At 40.4% G+C, this 20,509-nt stretch overlaps 2 protein-coding genes across 2 annotated transcripts in view; both read left to right on the top strand.

The window, feature by feature from the left end:
• Nucleotides 1-20,509, top strand: part of LOC119656988 (serine/threonine-protein kinase S6KL) — a 151,285-nt gene that overhangs the window by 15,343 nt on the left and 115,433 nt on the right. The window contains exons 5-7 of the mRNA XM_038063722.1: nt 1,949-2,047; nt 2,298-2,456; nt 11,745-11,833. Of these exons, the coding sequence (XP_037919650.1) occupies nt 1,949-2,047; nt 2,298-2,456; nt 11,745-11,833 (347 nt within the window). The remainder of the gene's footprint in view (nt 1-1,948; nt 2,048-2,297; nt 2,457-11,744; nt 11,834-20,509) is intronic.
• LOC119656990 (autophagy-related protein 101) lies at nt 2,463-6,783 on the top strand. Its single transcript, XM_038063725.1, has one exon. The coding sequence runs from the start codon at nt 2,686-2,688 to the stop codon at nt 3,340-3,342; it is 657 nt and encodes a 218-aa protein (XP_037919653.1). The 5' UTR covers nt 2,463-2,685; the 3' UTR covers nt 3,343-6,783.

Here is a 20,509-nt window from a genome sequence, read left to right as displayed (position 1 = left end):
CGGAAAGTTCAGTCAATGTTATTATTCTCATCTAAATGCGGCATCAAAATGGCTTCCAGAAGCTCAGTATAAATTACTGAGTTCATTTTAGTTGGTAGGATTTCCAGTCGAAGCTTACCGAGAAAAGATATTGCCCCTCAAACCATAACACTGCTGCCTGCAAAGTTGCGACTCAGTCGAGGAACTTGATTTTTTAAGGTTTTGTGTAAAACAAAACCTTATTAAAATCGGTTTACTTTTTGTCTGTCTGTCCGTCACACGCATTGTTCTCAACGACTGTAGCAGTGATTGACACGCATATAGTGAGTTACATCCTTTTACGTCGAATTTAAGGGAAAGTCCCCATACCTGCAAAAAGGAGTGTCCATTTTTTTTCACCAAATATAGTCATGTGGGCTATCAAATGAAAGGTGTCGATTAGGACTTTTCGAAGCCTGTCTTAGTTTTGACATTTTTTGGAAAGGTGGGGAGTGCGGGGGGATGAAAGTGATCATTTCTTTACCGGACCCATTCTCAGAAACTACCCAACCGAAAAATCTAAAAAAAATCAGGAAGCTGACACTACATGGGCTGGGCTCCGAAATACCTTCCATACCGATATCCCATCAAATAAAGTTAATAATAGTATATTACTATAATTTGTTTGTAATTGGCCGCAAAACCCCCGTTAAGTTCATCTTAGCACTACATTTTGTATTGATGTTGGCTATCACATGGAGCATGATTCTACCAAGCTTGGTGCAAATCGCACCATTACTAACAAATACGTCAAAATTGTCGCTTCTTTGCAAATTCAAGACCATGAATGTCAATATCACCCGAAAGTGGATACTTGCACATAATGTATGAGTATATTACGTGCTACGTATTAATGGGAAATACGCAAAACCTTTCATACCTGAAGCGTCCAATTTCCGGTTTTTCGACTTGTTTTTAGATTGTGCCAAAATGCGCTAAATCCACCTGGACCGTAAAGGTTGAATTTCTTCTCATCCGAAAAGATTACTGCAATCCCTTCCCAGTTCATCCACGATCTAGCGAATTTGAGACGAGCCGGTTTTTTATATTTAATTATTATCATCATCATTATTATAATTATCAGCATGGAAAATGTGCTGCACCCGTCTCTTTTTAATAGAAAGAAGTAATTTCGACAGGATCTGGCACGAACCAAAGTTTATTCCTCCTTAATCAGGGCGATTTCGCTTTTCCCCATTTTAAGTTTTGGTGTAAAACAAAACCTTATTAAAATTGGTTTACTGTCTGTCTGTGTGTCCGTCACACGCACTTTTCTCAGAGATGGTTATAGCGATTCACATCAAATCTGGTGGAAAGGTGGAGTGGCAACAGATGGAAAACGTTCCTTTATATATTCGGAAAAACACAGCGTTTTCCATCTGCTGCCACTCACGGTCACGCTCATCCCAGGGCAGAGGTGAGGCAGCGTCTGACGAGTTGCCTTTGCCCTGGACGAAACCGCCGTTTGTCCCTATATTTTTTAAATGCTTGGGTGCCATGCCCCAAACGAGGGATCCAAAAAGACGTGAACGTAAGTTACTTTCCATTTGGTCCAGTCCAACATCAAGTGGATGTGGACTTAGGATCCCTCACTTATCCTAAACAATAATTGTCAAAAGTAATTTTATAGACACTTTAGCTACCTGCGTTTAATAGAAATTGCGCACTTACAAATTGCTTTCGACCAGAAACAAAATATACATTTTTCAGCTGAGCTGAGGAGCTCAGGAAACCAAGGAACTTATATTCCCTTGAATTATTTCACACAATCTTCGCATTCTAAGCATTTTCTAAGAAAAAGAGAAAAAAATGTAACTGCTACTGCTACTTTCGTTCAATCCCCTTATTTTGGGACTGGGGCTTTAATAACATTTGAAAACACAAAAGTTTTTTGCAATAATATTTTTTTCAAATATCAATATCATTTCAGTACTCGAATATATACCCGGCGGTGAACTATTTTCACGGATCTGTCGCTTCCCTTATGAATTGGTCCGTCTGTATGTTGCGGAAATTTCACTGGCAATAGGTAAGGAGTCTTTCACTTTTCCAGGTTTATTTTCGTTTATTTTATCAATAAAGGCTTGCGAGGGCATTAAAGTATTTTTTTATGTATTAAATGTAGTATCATACTAATTCCTTTTGATAAGAATGATTTTTATCAGTACCACGAAATGACTCTGGCACGAGTCGAATTCCAAAGCCGAATTTCTTTCTGTTTTGATTTATACGCTTCACGAGAAGCATCTATTATTCATCTATTTCATTGCTACCTGCAGATTTTCTTCACAACGCCGGGATCATTTTTCGTGATGTTAAACCAGAAAATATACTACTGACAGCCGATTACCACATTAAGCTTACCGACTTCGGTCTAAGCAAGTGGCTAAAGTTTGGAGAGCGAACGAAAACAATGTGTGGAACGTTTCAATATATGGGTACGATCTAGTTCTTATTTTTGTTACTTTACTGTTAAGCATACTGTACATTTCTACTAGTTTTCAAACAGTTGCTAAGTAAACTTCAGCGAAATTGGTTATTGAGAAGGAGACAATTCAAAATTACTTAAAATTGGCTCACAAAACAAGTTATTCTCCGACTTATTATTTTGTTGTCCTTTGTATTTCGATAGTTTTTAGCTAGGGTTCTTTAACAGAAAATCTCAAAATGAATGCGCGATCGCAAGTGTTCGATTTAAGTATGGAGGGTAGACAAGTGGACGAGGCTGTTGCAAGTATATTTCATACCGTTCTGTTCCATCGATGCCTGGGTAAATTCATGTACACAGGCGATGCCACCTACTCCATAGGAACCGTTGGTTATACAGATGTCGATTGCGATTTTATTGATTTCACGTATGTTTGTTGTACATCGGATAGTCTTCATCGTACTGTTAAACGAGCAATAAATACATTTAGTGAGAAACTACGTAGCAACGACAGTTCTGGTTCAGGACAAATTAGTCTAGAATTTTTTCAACGTAAGAAAAATCGTTGGCCGTTCCAGGCGGAATGCATTCCATGGGAGGTTTGGACAGTTCGCCTTGATTTAATCACAATTGATAGTGAAGATCAAAGACAAATTTATCGTGAAACTGTTAGTGAGGTTCTATCCGATAAAATTTTTTATATCACGGAAGTAATGAATCGTCACGATTATGTTCCGAAAATGCCTAGCCAAAGCGAACTTGATCTTATTTTTGATACATCCTATCCGGATGTTCAGCCGTATCTATTTAAATTTGATTTTAGTACATCTGATACGCCGGCACCGTCGGTTAGTAATACAATGAAAAAATTAATCAAGGAAACACTTTCGTTGTGATTTTTATTCTAATATACGCTTCTCGCCTATGCAGGCTCATCTTTCAGCTCTCGATTTTTTCTATCCTCATTGTACTTATTTATGAGAACGATGATAAACCGAATATCTTCGATTTTTTAAATGTTGTTTTCATGCTGCAACGTTTTATAGTGAAATGACTTTGATTGTGGTAGGGGGTTCAGTTCAGGTATTTTTTGAAAGCAGATCACACTCAAAAAATATTAAAATTTAGCATATTTTGCATTAAGCGGAAAAAAATTAACAAATTTTTATTATATGTGGAAAATGTTTACTCGGAAGTAAGATGGAAAGTACGAAATTAACCCAAATATCAATATTTATTTTATGCTTAGTAATTTTAGCTATGGTTTAGGAATATGTCTTTATTACATATTTCCAATAAATAGGATAAATCCGTTCGAAGGTATCCTCTATTTCAATTAGCATTGTTTAAATGATTCTGCAAACATGGTACTGTACTTTGTGATATATTGGCTTTTTCATTATGTGCCTCTGCACTTACAGTTTGTTAGTGTACTTTTGCTGAAAAATCGTTTAGTAGGACAATTCATTTTAAATAATCATCAGAAAATATAGGCCGAATTCATTATGCTTGCGATGTATGATTACAATTTTTGTGTGCGGCTCTTTTAGTATATCCTTCCAACGGCGTGGGTATGTTGTCTGCAAGCTCTTGGAATAAAACATAGTAAACAATCAAACGAATCAATTCTAATACGGGAGCAGTGTGCTGCAACGATCGTCATCAACTTCATATTTCTTTTTTATGTCTCGGAAAAATTTCGAGTCTTTTTCCAAAAGAAATCCTAAAAGTGAATGATATCAAACGTCAAAGCAATTATAATACTGTTAGAGCAGTCTTACACGGTCAGTTTCCATCAGTTTGTCATAAGTCAATCCATGAAAAATTGACTGATGAGAAACTGATGGACTGACGCGTTCGGTATAATACTCAGCCTAAGATGACAAAAAAGAGAATGTGGTGCATACAATTGAACATCCGAAACATTCGGAAGTCTTGTTTGGACTAACAACAGAATGACAACTGCCTGCACTACACTCAGCCTGTCACCAGTCCAAACAGATTGACAAATATTGAATATTCATTGATCAGGTTCATCAGTCCATCAGTCTTTATCACAAGCTACCAGTTTACCATAATTTTGTTAATCTGACTGATGTCAGCGTTATGGGAAACTGGTCGTGTAGGGTTGCTCTAAATCTAAAATATTTTTCTAGTAACCCAGGAGTTGCAAGTGAATCAAAAATCAGTAAATCGTCCTTAAGGGGTATGCGCCAAAGGGCTGGACGATTTTTTTTTCGCTTTTTCGCCAAAAAATTAATACAGCATTCGTAAAGCTGACGATTTGAACGATTTAAGCCAAGGACAACTTATACGATGCAATTCCGATATTACTGGACTCAGTCTAGGAAGTACATGTAGTTGTGTCCGAAGCTAAAAAGGCGATGTTTATCTCTTTGCACGATTATCAAGGAACGGCCTGACATTCCAAGGTTTTGGGATGTCAGGTGCCATTTGACACTGTCAGCACATTTGACAAATGCTATCCAAATTTCTTGCCAAAGCTCATAATATCTACAATGTCTCGTTTTGTTTTTGATTCAAAGTAGTTATTTGTCAATAATGTTGTTAGTTTCGACACTGAGGAGGAAATTCAGATCACGAAGTTGTGGCCTTTGTATATTTTGCTGTACTTTTTAGGAATCCATCTTTGTTTCTTTGGGGCACGTGCAATAAATATTTCATTAAACACTGAAAAATAGGGGAAAGACTAGGAAACAATCCGTTGCTTTGATTAAAAATACAAGAATTGAAAAATTATGTTATCCAAAGGTAAAATTGTTTTCCGTAGTTAGAACAGTGATCTGGAAGGATTTTATCCCAAAAAAAGAATAAAAATGGCTTTAGTTCGAGTCAATTTATGATATGATAAATAAGGTTCCCATTAAAGTTTCAAGTGAAAATTTGTTGATCCCTAAAAGCGCTAACTGATCCGTATGTTAAAAAATTTTGTCTTACGAAGAATGGCTGACTTTTGATGTCGTTTGTCGTAGACTTTTAAAAATATGCGCCGAAAATATAAGACTGACTGGAAAGGATGCGATGATCTCCTGTTGGAGTTGTCGGATAAGGTTCAAATTTATGAAAAAATAGGCAATGAGATGTAGTTAATTCGTACCCGAACTTTATTTTTTTATTTGTGGGTTTGTTGGGCTCCACAGATAGTACGTTCAGGGTAATCATTCTTCGCTATTGCGAACAAAGGAATCGCAGGTATTTCAAAAGTTATTCGGAATTGCCCTAAATAAAACACAAAAAGACAATGAGGCTGCACTGAATTTTCTGCTTTTCTTTGCAGATCTCAAAAAAATATTTTTGGAACAATACAAAAAAATTCACTTTGGAATTTCATCTAGTGAGGCTTTGTGCTATCATCCTCGATAATTGTGAACGATAGAAACACGGTCACTCTATAAGCAGCTGATGCTGAACTTGTTTATAACAGAACTACATATTGTAGTATGTAAAGAAAGGCCAGCGGGATTCAAGGATAACCTCGTGTATTAGAGAGCCTTGTCTATCGCTCTCAATCAAAAAAAGATGAATAAACTGAAGCAAATATTTTTGCTAATATAATTCCATCAGAATGAATGATCAATCCACCTTCCGCCTTACTGCCAATTGTATTTGCATGGATTGGTAACTGCGAGGGAATTACCTGTTATAAGATGAAACTGTTAGCACCAAAAATGTGCTTTGAGACGATATCATCTAAATGGCATTCATAAGTAATGCATTTTGTTGGAAACGGATGCAACCACCTGCCCTGTTATCAATTGTAGTTCTGCATCATCACAATTGAAGAACCTTTGTAGTTTACTTTGCAATTTGTGCCATTTGATCTCCGTTTCCAAAGTGTCAGTAGCTGTGTACATCTTTTCTACACAATATCCGTGCTTATTAGTTTATAATTCTAATGTTATGATTGATGAAGGACTTTAAAGAATCACAGCCAACCAGCTTAGTGCCTTTGCCAATTCGGTCCCCAGATTCCCTATTTCTCAGCAAATTCAAATGCTAATTAGTAAAATTTGCTGCGACTGCATGAAAATTGGGAAACACATATTATCTTGAAATGTTCAATAAACTTTTGTTCGTTGATACAACTCGAAGATCCAAGTCTGTTCAATTTGCCAGCAACAATATTTCCATCCTTTCTCACTCTTCTCTTGAGTGACCCAGGAGGAGTAGTCTAAGGTTCACTAGTTTTTCAATGGATCATCATCATCAACAGCGGCGCAACAACCGGTATCCAGTCTAGGCCTGCCTTAATAAGGAACTCCAGACACCCCGCTTTTGCGCCGAGGGCCACTAATTCGATATCCCTAAAAGCTGTCTAGTGTCCTGACCTACGCCATCCCTCCATCTCAGGCAGGGTCTGCCTCGTCTTCTTTTTCTACCATAGATATTGCTCGTGTGACTGTCCGGGCTTGATCATCCTCGTCCATACGGATTAAGTGACTCGCCCACCGCTATCTATTGAACCGGATTTTATCCAGGACCAGACGGTCGTGGTATCGTTCAGAGATTTCGTCGTTATGTAAGCTTCATAATCGTCCTACCTCATGTAGGGGACCAAAAATTCTTCGGAGGATTCTTCTCTCGAACGCGGCCAAAAATTCGTAGTTTTTTTTTTGCTAAGAATCAGTCTTCCAAGGAATACATAAGGACTGGCAAGATCATAGTCTTGTACAGTAAGAGCTTTGACCCTATGGTGAGACGTTTCGAGCGGAACAGTTTTTGTAAGCTGAAATAGGCTCTGTTGGCAGTCAACAATCGTGCGCGGATTTCATCGTCATAGCTGTTATCGGTTATGATTTTCGACCCTAGATAGGAGAAATTTTCAACGGTCTCAAAATTGTAGTCTCCTATCTTCATTGTTTTCGTTTGACCAGTGCAATTCGATGTTGTTCGCTCTTTCGGTTTGACGCTGACGTTGCCACCATGTACTTCGTCTTGCCTTCATTCATGTGCAGCCCAAGATCTCGCGCCGCCTGCTCAATCTGGATGAAGCTAGACTGTATATCTCGGGTTGTTCTTTCCATGATGTCAGTATCGTCAGCGTGTGCCAGAAGTTGGGTCGACTTGAAGAGGATGGTGACTCTCGCATTTACATCTGCATCGCGAATCACTTTCTTCAGGGCTATGTTAAAGAGGACGCATGATAGGGCGTCCCTGCTGTTTTTATCAAATAGATATTAGATAATAAGGCATAATATATACAAAAAATATTCAATAAACTTCCTTCATACATATATGCATAAAAGCTGTTCTGAGGTAGTGCGGAATAATAGTAGTAAGGGAGTCCAATCTCTACCAGGGTCGATAATCGCTTGGTATTTGCAAGGCATACTCCACCAAATTTTCAGCATATGCTCCAGGGTGGTGACGCCATTTTTCCATTGTCAGTCTGTGCAGGGTCGGCTGCGGGGTTTGGAGTCATTGTCCTGAAAGATGCAGTCCTTGTTTTGTTCAGGTGAATTGACGTCTATCAGATGGCAACAACATTTTCTGATAAATCTCAACCATGTTGGAGGTATACGGGTTGACGGAAAATAGATGCAAAGGGCCAAACATCTTTGATGGGAGCAGCTCCAAAGATGCACCTTGTTTGTATGTTTAAGGGTGCGCTGGGCAAATTGGTTCGTTAAAGATGTGGTGCAGTCACAAACGTCGTCGAAAAAAAGCGCATTACCTCAGTCGCGATCGATGTTTTCCTGACAACGTACTTATTGGACAACAGTGGTTTCTGCGCTGCACTTCGCCAATTCAAGCTATTTTCAAGCAAACGCATTCGATTAGCTTCATGCGACACAAGTCGCTTTTGCTTTGATTTTGCTTATCCTTGACCCACTTCCGTCACTTAGAGCGGTTACCGCACTTTTCTAACAAACAATCGATACCGAGTGAAATTTTCACATCTAAATAGTAGGATTGATAGTGCGAAAAGTAAATGATTGCTCGTATTATTAAAAGGGCTTTAATAGTTTTCAAAATAGGATCATTATGTTTCGACACACCGGATGTAATGTGTTTGCTAGATATCGAATGCCTTCTGGAAGGCCTTGCCATGCCTTGAATGTCTTTTATGGAGAGGAATCGTTGTCATTTTATGATCCATTTCGGACGAGGATAGAGTCTAGATAAAGTCTAGTTAAGCCATGTCTAAGCTGCAGGGGGCGATGTCATATTAAGTCAGCCGCTCCTGTACGAAGGTGGCACTGTGGCATTGTTGTGGTGAAGCTTCTGAGCATTGCCAATGTATGGTCATTTCTCCAGTTGCGTGTGTCGTTTTTTCGGCTTATTTTATAATGAAAAAAAAGACCAATTTTATTTTTTAATGCTGAATAGTGAGTGTTTTATTCCTAATTAACCGGTATTTCGAAAACCAGTTGCCTTCTTCGTCAGTGAGTTTTTGTCAGACAAAAATTGGTCCTCGAAATACCGGTATATGATGAATAAAAAACTCTCTATTCCGCATCAGAAAATAAAATTTGTCTTTTTTTCTCATTATAATGTATGGTCGCAAACGATCGAGCGCTACCGCGTAAAACTGTGCATTCACGAGTTGTCCACTCCCTGTGAATAATACCACGATGATAAAAAAAGACCAGAAGCATTGTTTTAACTTTAACTTGGTCATCCGGGCTTTTTTCGGAAGAGGAGAGTTGATTATGTGCCACTCTGAATTTTTGCGTTGCGGTTTTGGGTTGTACTGGAAATGGGAGGTTCCGTCTGTGGTAACCACTTTGTAGACAATTCGCTTTTTGAATAAGAATAACATTGACAGTGGGTGAGGAAGTGGAGTAGGGACACTCAGATCGAATTCGTGGACAAAATTCAGAGCCTTGGTAACCAAATCCCTGTTTACATATGTCCCACCCCCGAATTTCTTATTGTCAATTTTACCAGTTCTGTTCATTTTTGGAGACAATCGAAAATCAAACGCCAACAAATCTGGCAAGTATGCCGCTGTAAGAATTTCTTCAGATCGTTATTTTCCAAGGATTGTGCGCTATCGATCGGAATTATATTCATAAAATTTGGCTTCATCACTGGCTATAATAAAGTGAAAATGCTAATCCAATTGCCGTCCGCATTTCTTCGTCCATTCAAAAACATTTTGTGGGATTCGCCATGTAGATGATATTCAATTCTAGGATAAATCCTGGATCTCAATCAACTGTATCGTTCATTGAACGTTCAGGACGTTCATACCGACATTTTTTCTTCGCAGGCTATATATTCAAGACGGTCACAATGTTGCATTCGTAAGAAATGGAAAATCGATATCCGTTGCTCCGTTGACAGTTGATAATTTTATTTTAATGATCTAAAAATTTAAATAAACAATTCAGAAAATCAAATGAAATGTTCTACAACAAATCGACTGGCTGATATAGTAAAAATTCGTAAAATACCTTCACCTTAGCGAGTTTTTGTAAGTGCTTCGTATAATCATATTCTAGGCGCATTATTAGCATGCCGTTCAAGGATACGATAATACGCTGAGTCGTTGCTTGCTTAGGGACTGCAATAACTATCACAATCGAATCATTCTTCAGGTCGCAACAATGCCTTTAGCAGTTTGTAGGGGTACATGTTTCTCTTTGATTGAACTATTTAACCCACAAGAATGAGAACCGCTAGAAAAGATAAAAATAAATATTAACTATGGGCTTAAGAAACCTGCTTACTAAAAAGCTTAAATATTGACGTATTGATAAAGATATACAAACATTGGTTACTGCAGATGCTAATATAGAATCCAAAACAAAAAAATAGCTAATTCACAAAAAAAAACGAATTTTGTCCGTTTTAATGATAAGATGAATACACATTTAGTCGTTTAGGTATGTTAGAGAGTTTGTCCTTAAAATAGAGAAGAGATTAATGAGTAAAATGGTTGAGACAAGACAGATCTTGTGGAACTCTCGACATTCAAAGTTTATTATAATAATACAGTCAGCAAGTACTTTATAGTTGTTCTAGATAAAAGAAAAGTTGAAATCTAAAAGTTGGAGAAAAATATCATTTGACAGCAAATAAAATATTATGTGCCGTTATTTCAGTGAAAAGTGATCAGAACTCGTTATACTAAGATTGATACAATAAAAATCCTTTGAGAGATTTTCAAACGCACTGAAATTTCACATTTAGTCCGTTAAGATTTTCACATTTTCTCAATATTGCACACTTCGGGCAAGCGCTAATTCTAATTTTAATGATAAAATATGTAAAAGATTAATGAGAATAATATGAATTAGGTTGAGAAGATCCCATGTATTTATACATAGCTCTACGGAAGATACTTTGTATATACAGTCAATTAAACTTTATGTTTTTGTAAATACTGTGAAGAAATAGTGAAGGTAGGAAATAGAAGTTTGTCCTTTAGCTAGTACCTACGATAACAGAATGAGAATATTATGGACATTATTTTAAACTTATATTTAAAACTATATACCCGTTGCATTGCAATAAATGTGAATAGAACGAGGACGAATAATCAATCTAACCCACAGATGAGAAGAAGCTTTTTTCACTATTTCCTTCTTCTAGATGTAAATAATTGTTGTGAAATTTTCGAGAAGTAATAAATCCACAAATATTCGTGTTAAGCAGAAAAGTAAAAAAAGCTCCAAAATCACTTGAGGCGGGACATTCTACGCCTACTCCGGAAGTGAGTGTTTTTAAAAGTAAACATGACCAAAATAAAAACAAAGAATATTGAGCGTATAGGAAGATGAAAATAACTTTTGTAAATACTTAAGAATAATACAAATTAGAGATAAATGTAATTATTTTTTAGCTATAAATATTAATGTAAAAGCGAAACAAATACAAAAAACACGTTCAAATCTTTATATTTTTTAGCTTCTAGAAATATTTTAGGTATTTTATCATTTTTTCTCTCACATCTACCTGCAAATTTATCTTATTCTATTTTATGAATTTAATTATATATGTAAATTCAAGCATATTCATATAAAACTGTTTTTTTTTAACGAATAATTTAAATGGATGTCAACATGATGTGATTTTTTTAATTGATTAGTTTTAGTAGGATACACGTAAAAACTAGTAGAAATTTGGAAAAAAGTTTGTTGTGAATGTTTTTTAATAAGAAAAATTTCATGATGACTAAATACTGATACAACAATGAAAAGAAAATACAAAATAGAAAAAAAAACAAATTGAATATAGAAAAAAAATGACTTTTAATTTATTCTCTATTTTATATTTATGTTTTTTTCAGGTAAGTATAAAATATTTTTATTTGTTTTTGTCGTTTCAGCACCGGAAATTCTCAACGGAGAAATGTACGGGCATGCCGTAGATTGGTGGGCAATAGGTGTGGTGGCGTGTCGAATGTTCACCAATGAGGTAAGTCCGAAATTCCTTATCGCATACCTTGTTAATTGGTGATGGATACATTCAAAGCTACTTACCGTCGTTCGACAAACCTATTTGCTTTCCCCAGGAAGCGTTAATATTTTTTTCTACTTATTTTTGGTCAAGTCACCTCTAAAGGGTAATGCGTCAAATTATCTTCTCTGTTTTTTTCACGCGGCTTTCTCCTTTAGGCTTATTACACAAGCTTTTGGAAAATTTCACAACAATTTATTGAGAGCGGGTTTAAATCGTCAAACAGTGTCTCACTGTTGTCATGGGAGCAGCAAGTCATGTCCAGTTGTATGTTGCTTTCTTTTTATTAATTTATGAAATTGTTGCGAATAACCATATAGAAAAGCTCCATACAGCCAAGGGGATAGAAAGTCCGTTTAGTTATTTTTGTTATAACGCAAGTATAACAAAAATATATTTTTTTTCAATGATGTTTTGTTATCATATTTACAAATATAGTTGCCGTTCACATCTTAACCATCCGTACGCGCCATCGTTCTCGGCCCACTAAATTGCGCTTCAATTCCCCCAGGAGTTCCCGAGATTTCTGCATCATGTCCTGGGGCGAACCACTACTCGGTCATCTTGGGATATTGGATTCCACTGTAAGGCGTAGCCAGCAATAGAATTCCCGCTTCCTTAATGTCAGTCCTATCCACTGCCACTTCCATCTTTTCATTAATACGTTCACGGGTAACTGCCATGTGCACCGATCAAGTTCTTCAATAGAGATTGTATCAGGCCAGCGTATGCCGATGACACGTCGTGGACAAATATTGACGAAAACTTGGACCTTTTGAGTAGCAGAGGGGGTCGCTTTCCATGTTCTACTCAGAACAGTCTCCTCTTGATCATGGTGTTGAGATAACTGTATTTCCAGATTTCAGATAAAGAAGCGAAGGCGCTCAGTATCGCCGCCGATATTTATCCATTAATGCAGACAGAGAGTCGCGATGACCCATCAGGCTGATGGTGTTTATCTTTAGTCCAACTCTATCTGCCTCCCTTTGTAAATCCAGAGCCATTTGGGCAATGTACACGACTCGGCGAGAGAGCGAACAGATGTCATCAGTGTAGTGGAGGTGTTTGAGGAATGATGAAATAGTCCATTGAATCCCTCCAGTCTTCGAGGGAAGGCAATATAAAGAACGTCACCGATAATGATGTTTGACTCGTTGCTGCACCTTACCTTCTACGTCACCATAAGTTGCTCTGATAATAGTTAGAAAATTGTCCCAAATGCACCGTCTACGTAGAGCACGACGGATACATTCCCTGCTTGTGTTGGCGAAAGCCTGAACGAAATCGATAAAGAGCAGAAGAAGCGAAAATCTGAGTCCCGCGAAGTATTTCCAGATATTCCACATCTTGAGTACAGGACAGAAGAATCCAGAGCGGAAACCAGTCTGCTCTCTGTCGATAAAGCTTTTGGGGTTCCTTGGTGCGTTTCAGCCACCTTTCCATGACTTTGGCAAAAACTTTATTAGTTTCAGATCAATGCGATACAGATGTAGGTTGGTATCAGTGGCCGCTCTGAGGAGGTTTGGTGCGCCGTTTTGATTCCACAAATTCCTAAGACCGTGATTGCTGGTTTGGAACAGGGAGGCATAGTCTAGCCGGCTCGGATCTTCAGAGCCAGCCCGTAGCATCACGAAAGAAAGCAGCTCGCCCACTCTGCAGTTATACATCTCTCTGGGGACCCCAAAGAATGGTTTACCCAGTGCCCGTAGCCTGACTCTGGCTAGAGCTGGGCAATCGCAGAGAAAGTGCCTGAGGGTTTCCCTTCCTTCTCCGTAGCTTCAGCAATGCGAATTGTAGGGTATGCCGAGCCTAGCCTAGGCCCCTATAGGCCAGTGCCCTGTGCCTCTGGCACAGGAGTTCCCGTGATCGGGCTATGTTATAAGCGGGCTAAATTCTCCCCTGACTTAGCACAGCTCGTAAGCCTTCGCCATCTTAGGCCCACGGCTGCTGGGTAGTGCGAGTAGACTTGGCCCCCGGCAGCCGCCAGTGGAACACAGACTGTATTCGCCGAAGGACTCCCAAGAGCAAAGCCTCGCCTGGCCAATCCGTCAGCCCACTTATTCCCCTCTACGCTTCTATGCCCGGGAACCCAGAGGAGGGTGATCTTGAGTGTGCCGCTCAGACGGTTTAGTGCGTCTCTGCACTGCCCCACCAGCCTGGAAGATGTCGCTGATGATGGCCGCATGGCTGTCGGTCAGAATGGCTATGTTACGCTTGGGGCTCGAATCTCGCTCCAGCTATCGACAGACTTCCAATATCGCCAGTACTTCCGCCTGGAATACACTGGCGGAACCTGGGAGACCATACGACTTGGATACATGGTGTGTATTCGAGAAAACCCTCGCGCCGACTCCACAGGCCATCTTTGATCCGTCGGAAAAATAATATTGAGTCATAACCTTGCAACACGCCGGTGGTCTTCCACAGCAAAGTTTCTCGTGAAGTTCAGCTTGCGTGAAGCATAGTCCGTGGGGAATGCCCAGATTTCTCGAGGTACTTCATCCAGGATGTTACTGTGGCCGTAGGACTTCGCTGCCCTGCATTCGGACTCACGTAGTCGGACGGCACTACACGCTGCAACGTATTTGATGTGGAGGTCTAGGGGGAGGAAAGTACATTGAGAGCATCTGCCGGGCAGGAATGCAAGGCCCCAGTAGCACCTGTGCACGCGGTTCTTTGAATCCTATTAAGCTTCATCCTATTGTACTTTTTCCTCAAAGCCTGTCACCATACAATAGAACCGTACGTTAGGATCGGACGCACTATAGCGGTGTACATCTAGAGAACCATCCTCGGCCGGAGGCCCCATTTCTTTGCAAAGGTTCTCTTGCAGGCATAGAAGGCTATACAGGTTTTCTTAACCCTCAGTTCTACGTTCAGTTTTCAATTTAACTTTGGATCCAGGATTACACCCAGATACTTTACATTAGAGGAAAGAACCAAATTTTGTTCATTCAGCCGTGGTAGATGGAATTCAGGTATCCTTGTTTTGGTGGTGAATAGCATCAGTTGCGTTTTGATTGGGTTTATGCTGAGTCCGCATCTTGCAGCCCACAGGCACACCCTTCGCAACGCTCCTTCCATGTTGTCGCTCATAATGGACAGAAACATCCCTGATACTGATATCACGAAGTCGTCGGCATACGCCACCACCTTCACTTCGTTGTTGTACAATATACGTAAAATTTTGTCCATTACTATTAACTAGAACACCGGTGAGATGGCGCCACCCTAGAGCGTGCCTCTGTTCACAGCTCTGGTCAAGTGGTTGCCTCCCAGATGCGACTGGATCCGCCGTCCAGGAGCCTTTCGACTTTTTAAGAAAGGATGGGCTCTCATGTTCCTTGGACAGAATCTTACTGAGCTTCGCGGATTCACTGGTGCTTTCGATGTTCTGACAATCACCTCTTGGCGGTCCTGATGGCCGACTTGTACTTCCTCAGGCAGTCCTTGTATGGCTGCCAATATTTTTGGCTGTAGCAGATGTTGAAGATTTCTTTGGTCAGCTTCCTGAGACTGAAGAGATCTTCATCCCACCAAGGCGGCAGGATCTTTTTGCTGTACTTAGTAGGGTATGAGACCTTAAGGGCGGTATCGAATGCCTTTTCCAGAGCCCGACCTTTGACTCCAGTTCATCTCTCCCGCTAATCTCACCAATTTGCGCACCGAAGAGTTTGTTCTTAATTACTTGACCAAACTTTCTCCAGTCGATCCTCCTGGGGTCTCTGAAGGGTTTGAAGACCTCTGCGGCCGGATCTAGACTGAAAAGTATCCAACTGTGATCAAAGAAGGACCTCTGGTCAGACACTCTCCAGTCCTCCACCCTAAGAATTGTCGGTTATTAGGATGATATCAAGGACCTCCTTCTAACCGTCACAGTTCTTCGAGCAGAGGTTGGTTCACAGCCCCTGTTACACACCGATAAGTTTAAAGTAATAGTAAAATCAAAGAATGACTCACCTCTCTCATTGATTTCCGAGCTGCTCCAAAGCGTATGCCTTGCATTAGCGTCGCAACCTATCAACAGGTTGGCTTTCTTTGTTGCTATGGTGTTCATCAGATGTTGTAGTTCTTCTGCCGGAGCTGATCGGTCGTGAGCCATGTAAACGAAGGAAATATACACGTTCTCTACCCGCGTCTGCTCCAGTTTGACCACGACTAGGTCGCTGGAACTCAGTTCCGGACAAAGAAAAGTTTACAGAAGCTTCATCGCGAGAATACATGCTGTAGGTTTATCCTGATCAGCGCCTCCTGTGCTATGGAATAAATTAAAATATTTACTTCGGATCGGTCGCCTCCGACCCAAGGCTCCTGTATTAGTGCAATGTCGATGTCTTCTTCCAAGAAGAAGTCAAGCAGATTAGAGGAGGTGCACTTCGAATGCTGCAAATTTATCTGCGTTACCCTCAGCATGGTCTGCTTGCGTGGGGGGTTCGTCAGTCTCCATCGGACCGGCGATCGTCATCTCCCCTAACAGTTCGTTGGCGGCGTCGATTGAATCTAGGTCGTCGTCCGGTCTTCCGGAGCGAAAAATTTGTACCTTTGCGTTGCTGACTCCGAACCACACTTTATAGTTGGCCTTTTTCAGTGCCTCCAGGCATTCTTCGTTTATACGGAGTAGTAAAGGTTGGCTGTTTGTCTGAGGTTCCTCCTCCTTGATAACAACCCAGTCATGCATGGGAATCCCGGGGTTTTGAAGGCGCAGGAATTGGACGAACTTGTCCTTATCCATGTGGATCTTCGGCAACCAGATGCGAGCGACCGGTCTTCTGGGAATCTCGTCGTAAGGGATGACCTTGAGTTTTACACCCTCCCAGGCCTCGCTGATCTTAGCGACACACGAACCGAGAAAGTCCCTAGAGAACTGATCCATGCAAGCTATAACGTGGAACCCACTGACCACCTGAGAGGAATCAAAGAAGGGGATGAGTCCCGCGTGTTTGTCTTCGGTGTCCAGGAGATGCTCAAAGACCATGCTCGACAGCCTGGCCTCAACACTGGTCCACACTTCCGGCGCCAGTTTGCCACTAGAAGAATTATCATCCGCCAACGCCACATGTGGCTTCTGGCCACCTCGCTGAAGAGTTTCGCAGTTCATGGCCCGTCGGCTGACGATTGCTGCGCAATTTTCTTCGGATGTTGCTTAGCGTCTGAGCTCTTGCCCACTCTGCTCCGCTTCTGATCTTGCTCGACCTCGTGTTGAGATCGATTGCGTTTCAGAGCGATTGGATTCGCCCTCTGCTCGTCTGCTAGGCGTTTGGTATTGTATTCGTCAACAATCGCTTGGTATTTAGCGAGGTATTCTTCATCCCGCTCTCGATAGTACCGGCCTCCTTATTCCTATCAATCTTGCTGAGAATATGCATGGCCTTCTGGTACAGGCTCTTGAGCAGGACACCATTGGACCTTTGCTTCTTAGCCGGTTTCCGGCGACTGACGTTCTTGTCGGTTTTCACTTTCAAGGGATCCCCTGACCTTGAGGATTTCGGGTTAGAAGTACTATGTATAGTACCCGCTACACCCAGTATGACGGCAGTGGATTGCAGGCTGGAAGCCACTAGTCCGTCTGCCGCCTCGCTCCGGGAGGTCCCTGCGGTTGGTTTCAGCACAGCGGTGCTACGGCTGGCACCGAGTGTACTGCTCTCCACGGCTACTGTCTCCTGACTGGAGGCCAGCAGCTCGCCCTCCAATGATGCGCCTGGCATCACCCCGTTTTCTTCGTGTTTTGTTTTTTTAAAAATTGAGTCCATGTCTTCGACCCACGAGTAGTCCGGGAAGAATGTCCACCCATGCAGCCCCTGTCCCTGGTGTTAGTAGTTCTACTGCCTCAATCCACAGCCCACGCGTTGTCTATCAGGTTACACTCGATTTATTCGCAAACGACTGAACTTTTTTCACGGAATTTGGTAAATTGTGTGCTCTGTGTATCCCTTTACATCCTGCGAGTAGCACCATTTTCTGTCCCCATACATGGGGAGGGGGGAGAATTTTTTTTACCGAATATGGGTATGTGGGGTATGAGAATTTTCAATCTGTACTTCTCGAAAGCAGTTTTACTTTCGATACTGGATAAAACAGGAAAGTTGTCGTTTTCAGAACCTACCCAACCGAAAGTATTATTGTAGCTTAATATTACTTTTAGGGATCAAGGAATTGATCTACCATTCCGTCCTTATTCTTTTGATCGTTCATATTTTTTGAGCGAGTTACGATAGTACACTTTATTCTAGTTTTCGCGGCTCGATCTATTTTCCAGGTTTTCTTTTCCAAACCGCAGTATGGAAAATATATTATTTATTTGTAGAAATATTGGGGTTTCGTACCAATTGAAAATTTTTGTAAGAGACAGCAGGTAATAATTACCTATCATCGGGGTTCCATGAGTAGGAGCAGCAGCATATCGACGTCTATTATGGATTTCCAGTTTAATGTTTTGGTTACTAGAGAAGGCTCTTTTCCTCCCCTTATTAAATATGTACATAAGAAGGAAATAGGAAATTCGTTACAACCCACTTATGAATTCTACCTGCAACTGCTATCTTGATGGCATTGATTCTCTGCATTCAGTTGAAGAAAAGTAGTCAAATACATATAATATAAACTCAATTACAAAAGGCAATAAATCATGAAACAAAGCATCGACATCAATCAGAGTGGATGCAATTGCTGCATTCCACAAGATTGTACACATTATCGCAATGAAAAGAGTTTAATATTGTTCCAAGGCAATATGTATTTTGGAAATTTCCAAACCAGTCGTTCGGCTGCGTAAAAAGTTAGTACTCATTAAGATGTGGAAAGAAGATATCTTGAGAAGAAGCCATTGGTTCTTCAGCTTCGATGAATGTCCAGTGCAACCACTTCGGAGCATCTTTCTTCATTTCACATTTGATCCGTGTAAGTACGCATTGCACATGTTTATAACTCTCTTGACCACACTAAGAGCTATCTGTTGCGTTTAGCAATGTATCTTCCCTTTTTGCAAAATGTCATTGATAATTGCATCTAAAATCTATAAAGTGGGAAAAAATTGTCTTGATACCGAAAAATCGGCAAGTCATCGATGTTGGAACTCTGCTTCGCTCAGGTTGCGGCTTGATCTTTAAATGCGGTTTTGCCAGTGACCAACCACTTGACCATTGTTGCAATTGGTTCCAATTCAAAGCATAGCCGTGAATAATTTGGAAGCAACGTAGCATATAATCTTGTGTCTAACGGCAAATAAGTAATAAGTAATGAGTATGACATACATCTTCTTCAGCTCCTCCAATATCTTTATTGCAATTGAAAAACATTTAAAGATCAAACGCAAACACGATGAAAACGCAATCGCAAAGTTCATACGATGACCGTTTTGAATATACATTTTGTAGGGTAAAGTTTGCAGGTTGCGATTATCTATTCAAGAAGATCTTTTAGCGATTTGATTCAATCGACGCATACGAACCACAGGCCACGAATAAGGTAACAAGATTAAATTATACAATCATTTTGAAATTACCGATTTGTCAGTCAAGGTAATGATGATGATGGTTTTGATGATGATGGCGATGGTGGCTAGGGATTGCGTTACGATATGATGAGGTGATATTAAGTATGGCTAACACGCGACTAAAAACTCGTCGATAATGAATTATTAGAAGTCAATGTTGAGTTTGCGTCATCTTCAAGTTCTTTCGCAAAGTTGCAAAGCAACATTCTTCTGCAAACATGCAACTTATTGACTTTCTAGTGTTGCTAATTGATAGAACTAAGATATATCTAGCTGGTCCGAGATTTAAAGGTGATCGTTCTGCAGGGGTTTATGTTAGATTTATTATTATTACAATAATTGCGGTTGGAGTTCTTAAATGCTGCTTTCTTATCTACGCACTTATTGAGAACTGATGCTACATTTACTTGCCTATGAACATAACATATACTGGAAATCTAAATTTCCGTTTTTCCTGGAATAGTAAATTAGGTGCACAATTCATGATGATATTTCCGGGCTTTAATTTATAATATTGTCAATGGAGGTCGTACTACATCATAAAAGAACTATTGTGCCTTGGGTGCTTTGATCCCTCACACTTCACTACGACAAAGTTATCGTGTCTATTCCGATGCGTGGGTCCGCACCGCATTTCAAACGAAACGAAACGAATAATAACCAGAACGTGAGCTAATATTGATTGCACCAGAGCAACCTGCAGGATTTCTGATATTGTTCCTGGATATGGTGCTTCTACGTTAACTTGGAATCGAAATGTACTCCTAAGTACTTGACTCCTTGTGCCAGCTAGATTTCCGCCCCTGCTAAGGTGGGTAGCGTATAGCTGCCCCACTTGACGTTTCTAGTGAACATAACTAGTCCAGTCTTCGTAGCGTTCACCGTGAGCCTATTGCGGAGGCACCAACTGTGGATTTCATGCAGAGTTGCATTCAAGCGGTCACATACTGTGTCCGCAAACTTGCCGGTAATTATTACGACTAAGTCGTCCGCAAATGCTTGCGCAAAGACTTTTTTGCCCTCCAGGAGCTACAGCAGGGTATATATTATCAAAAACAATAACAGCGGAGAGAGAACCCCTGTGTAGGGAGCCCCTAAGGCATCCTGATTCAATAGACCTCTGGCCGACCAATCTATTAAAT

The sequence above is a fragment of the Hermetia illucens genome, chromosome 5 (assembly GCF_905115235.1).
Source record: "Hermetia illucens chromosome 5, iHerIll2.2.curated.20191125, whole genome shotgun sequence".
Classification (NCBI taxonomy): domain Eukaryota; kingdom Metazoa; phylum Arthropoda; class Insecta; order Diptera; family Stratiomyidae; genus Hermetia; species Hermetia illucens.
The sequence above is the reverse complement of the archived record's forward strand: the minus strand, read 5'-3'. Positions and strand labels throughout refer to the sequence as shown.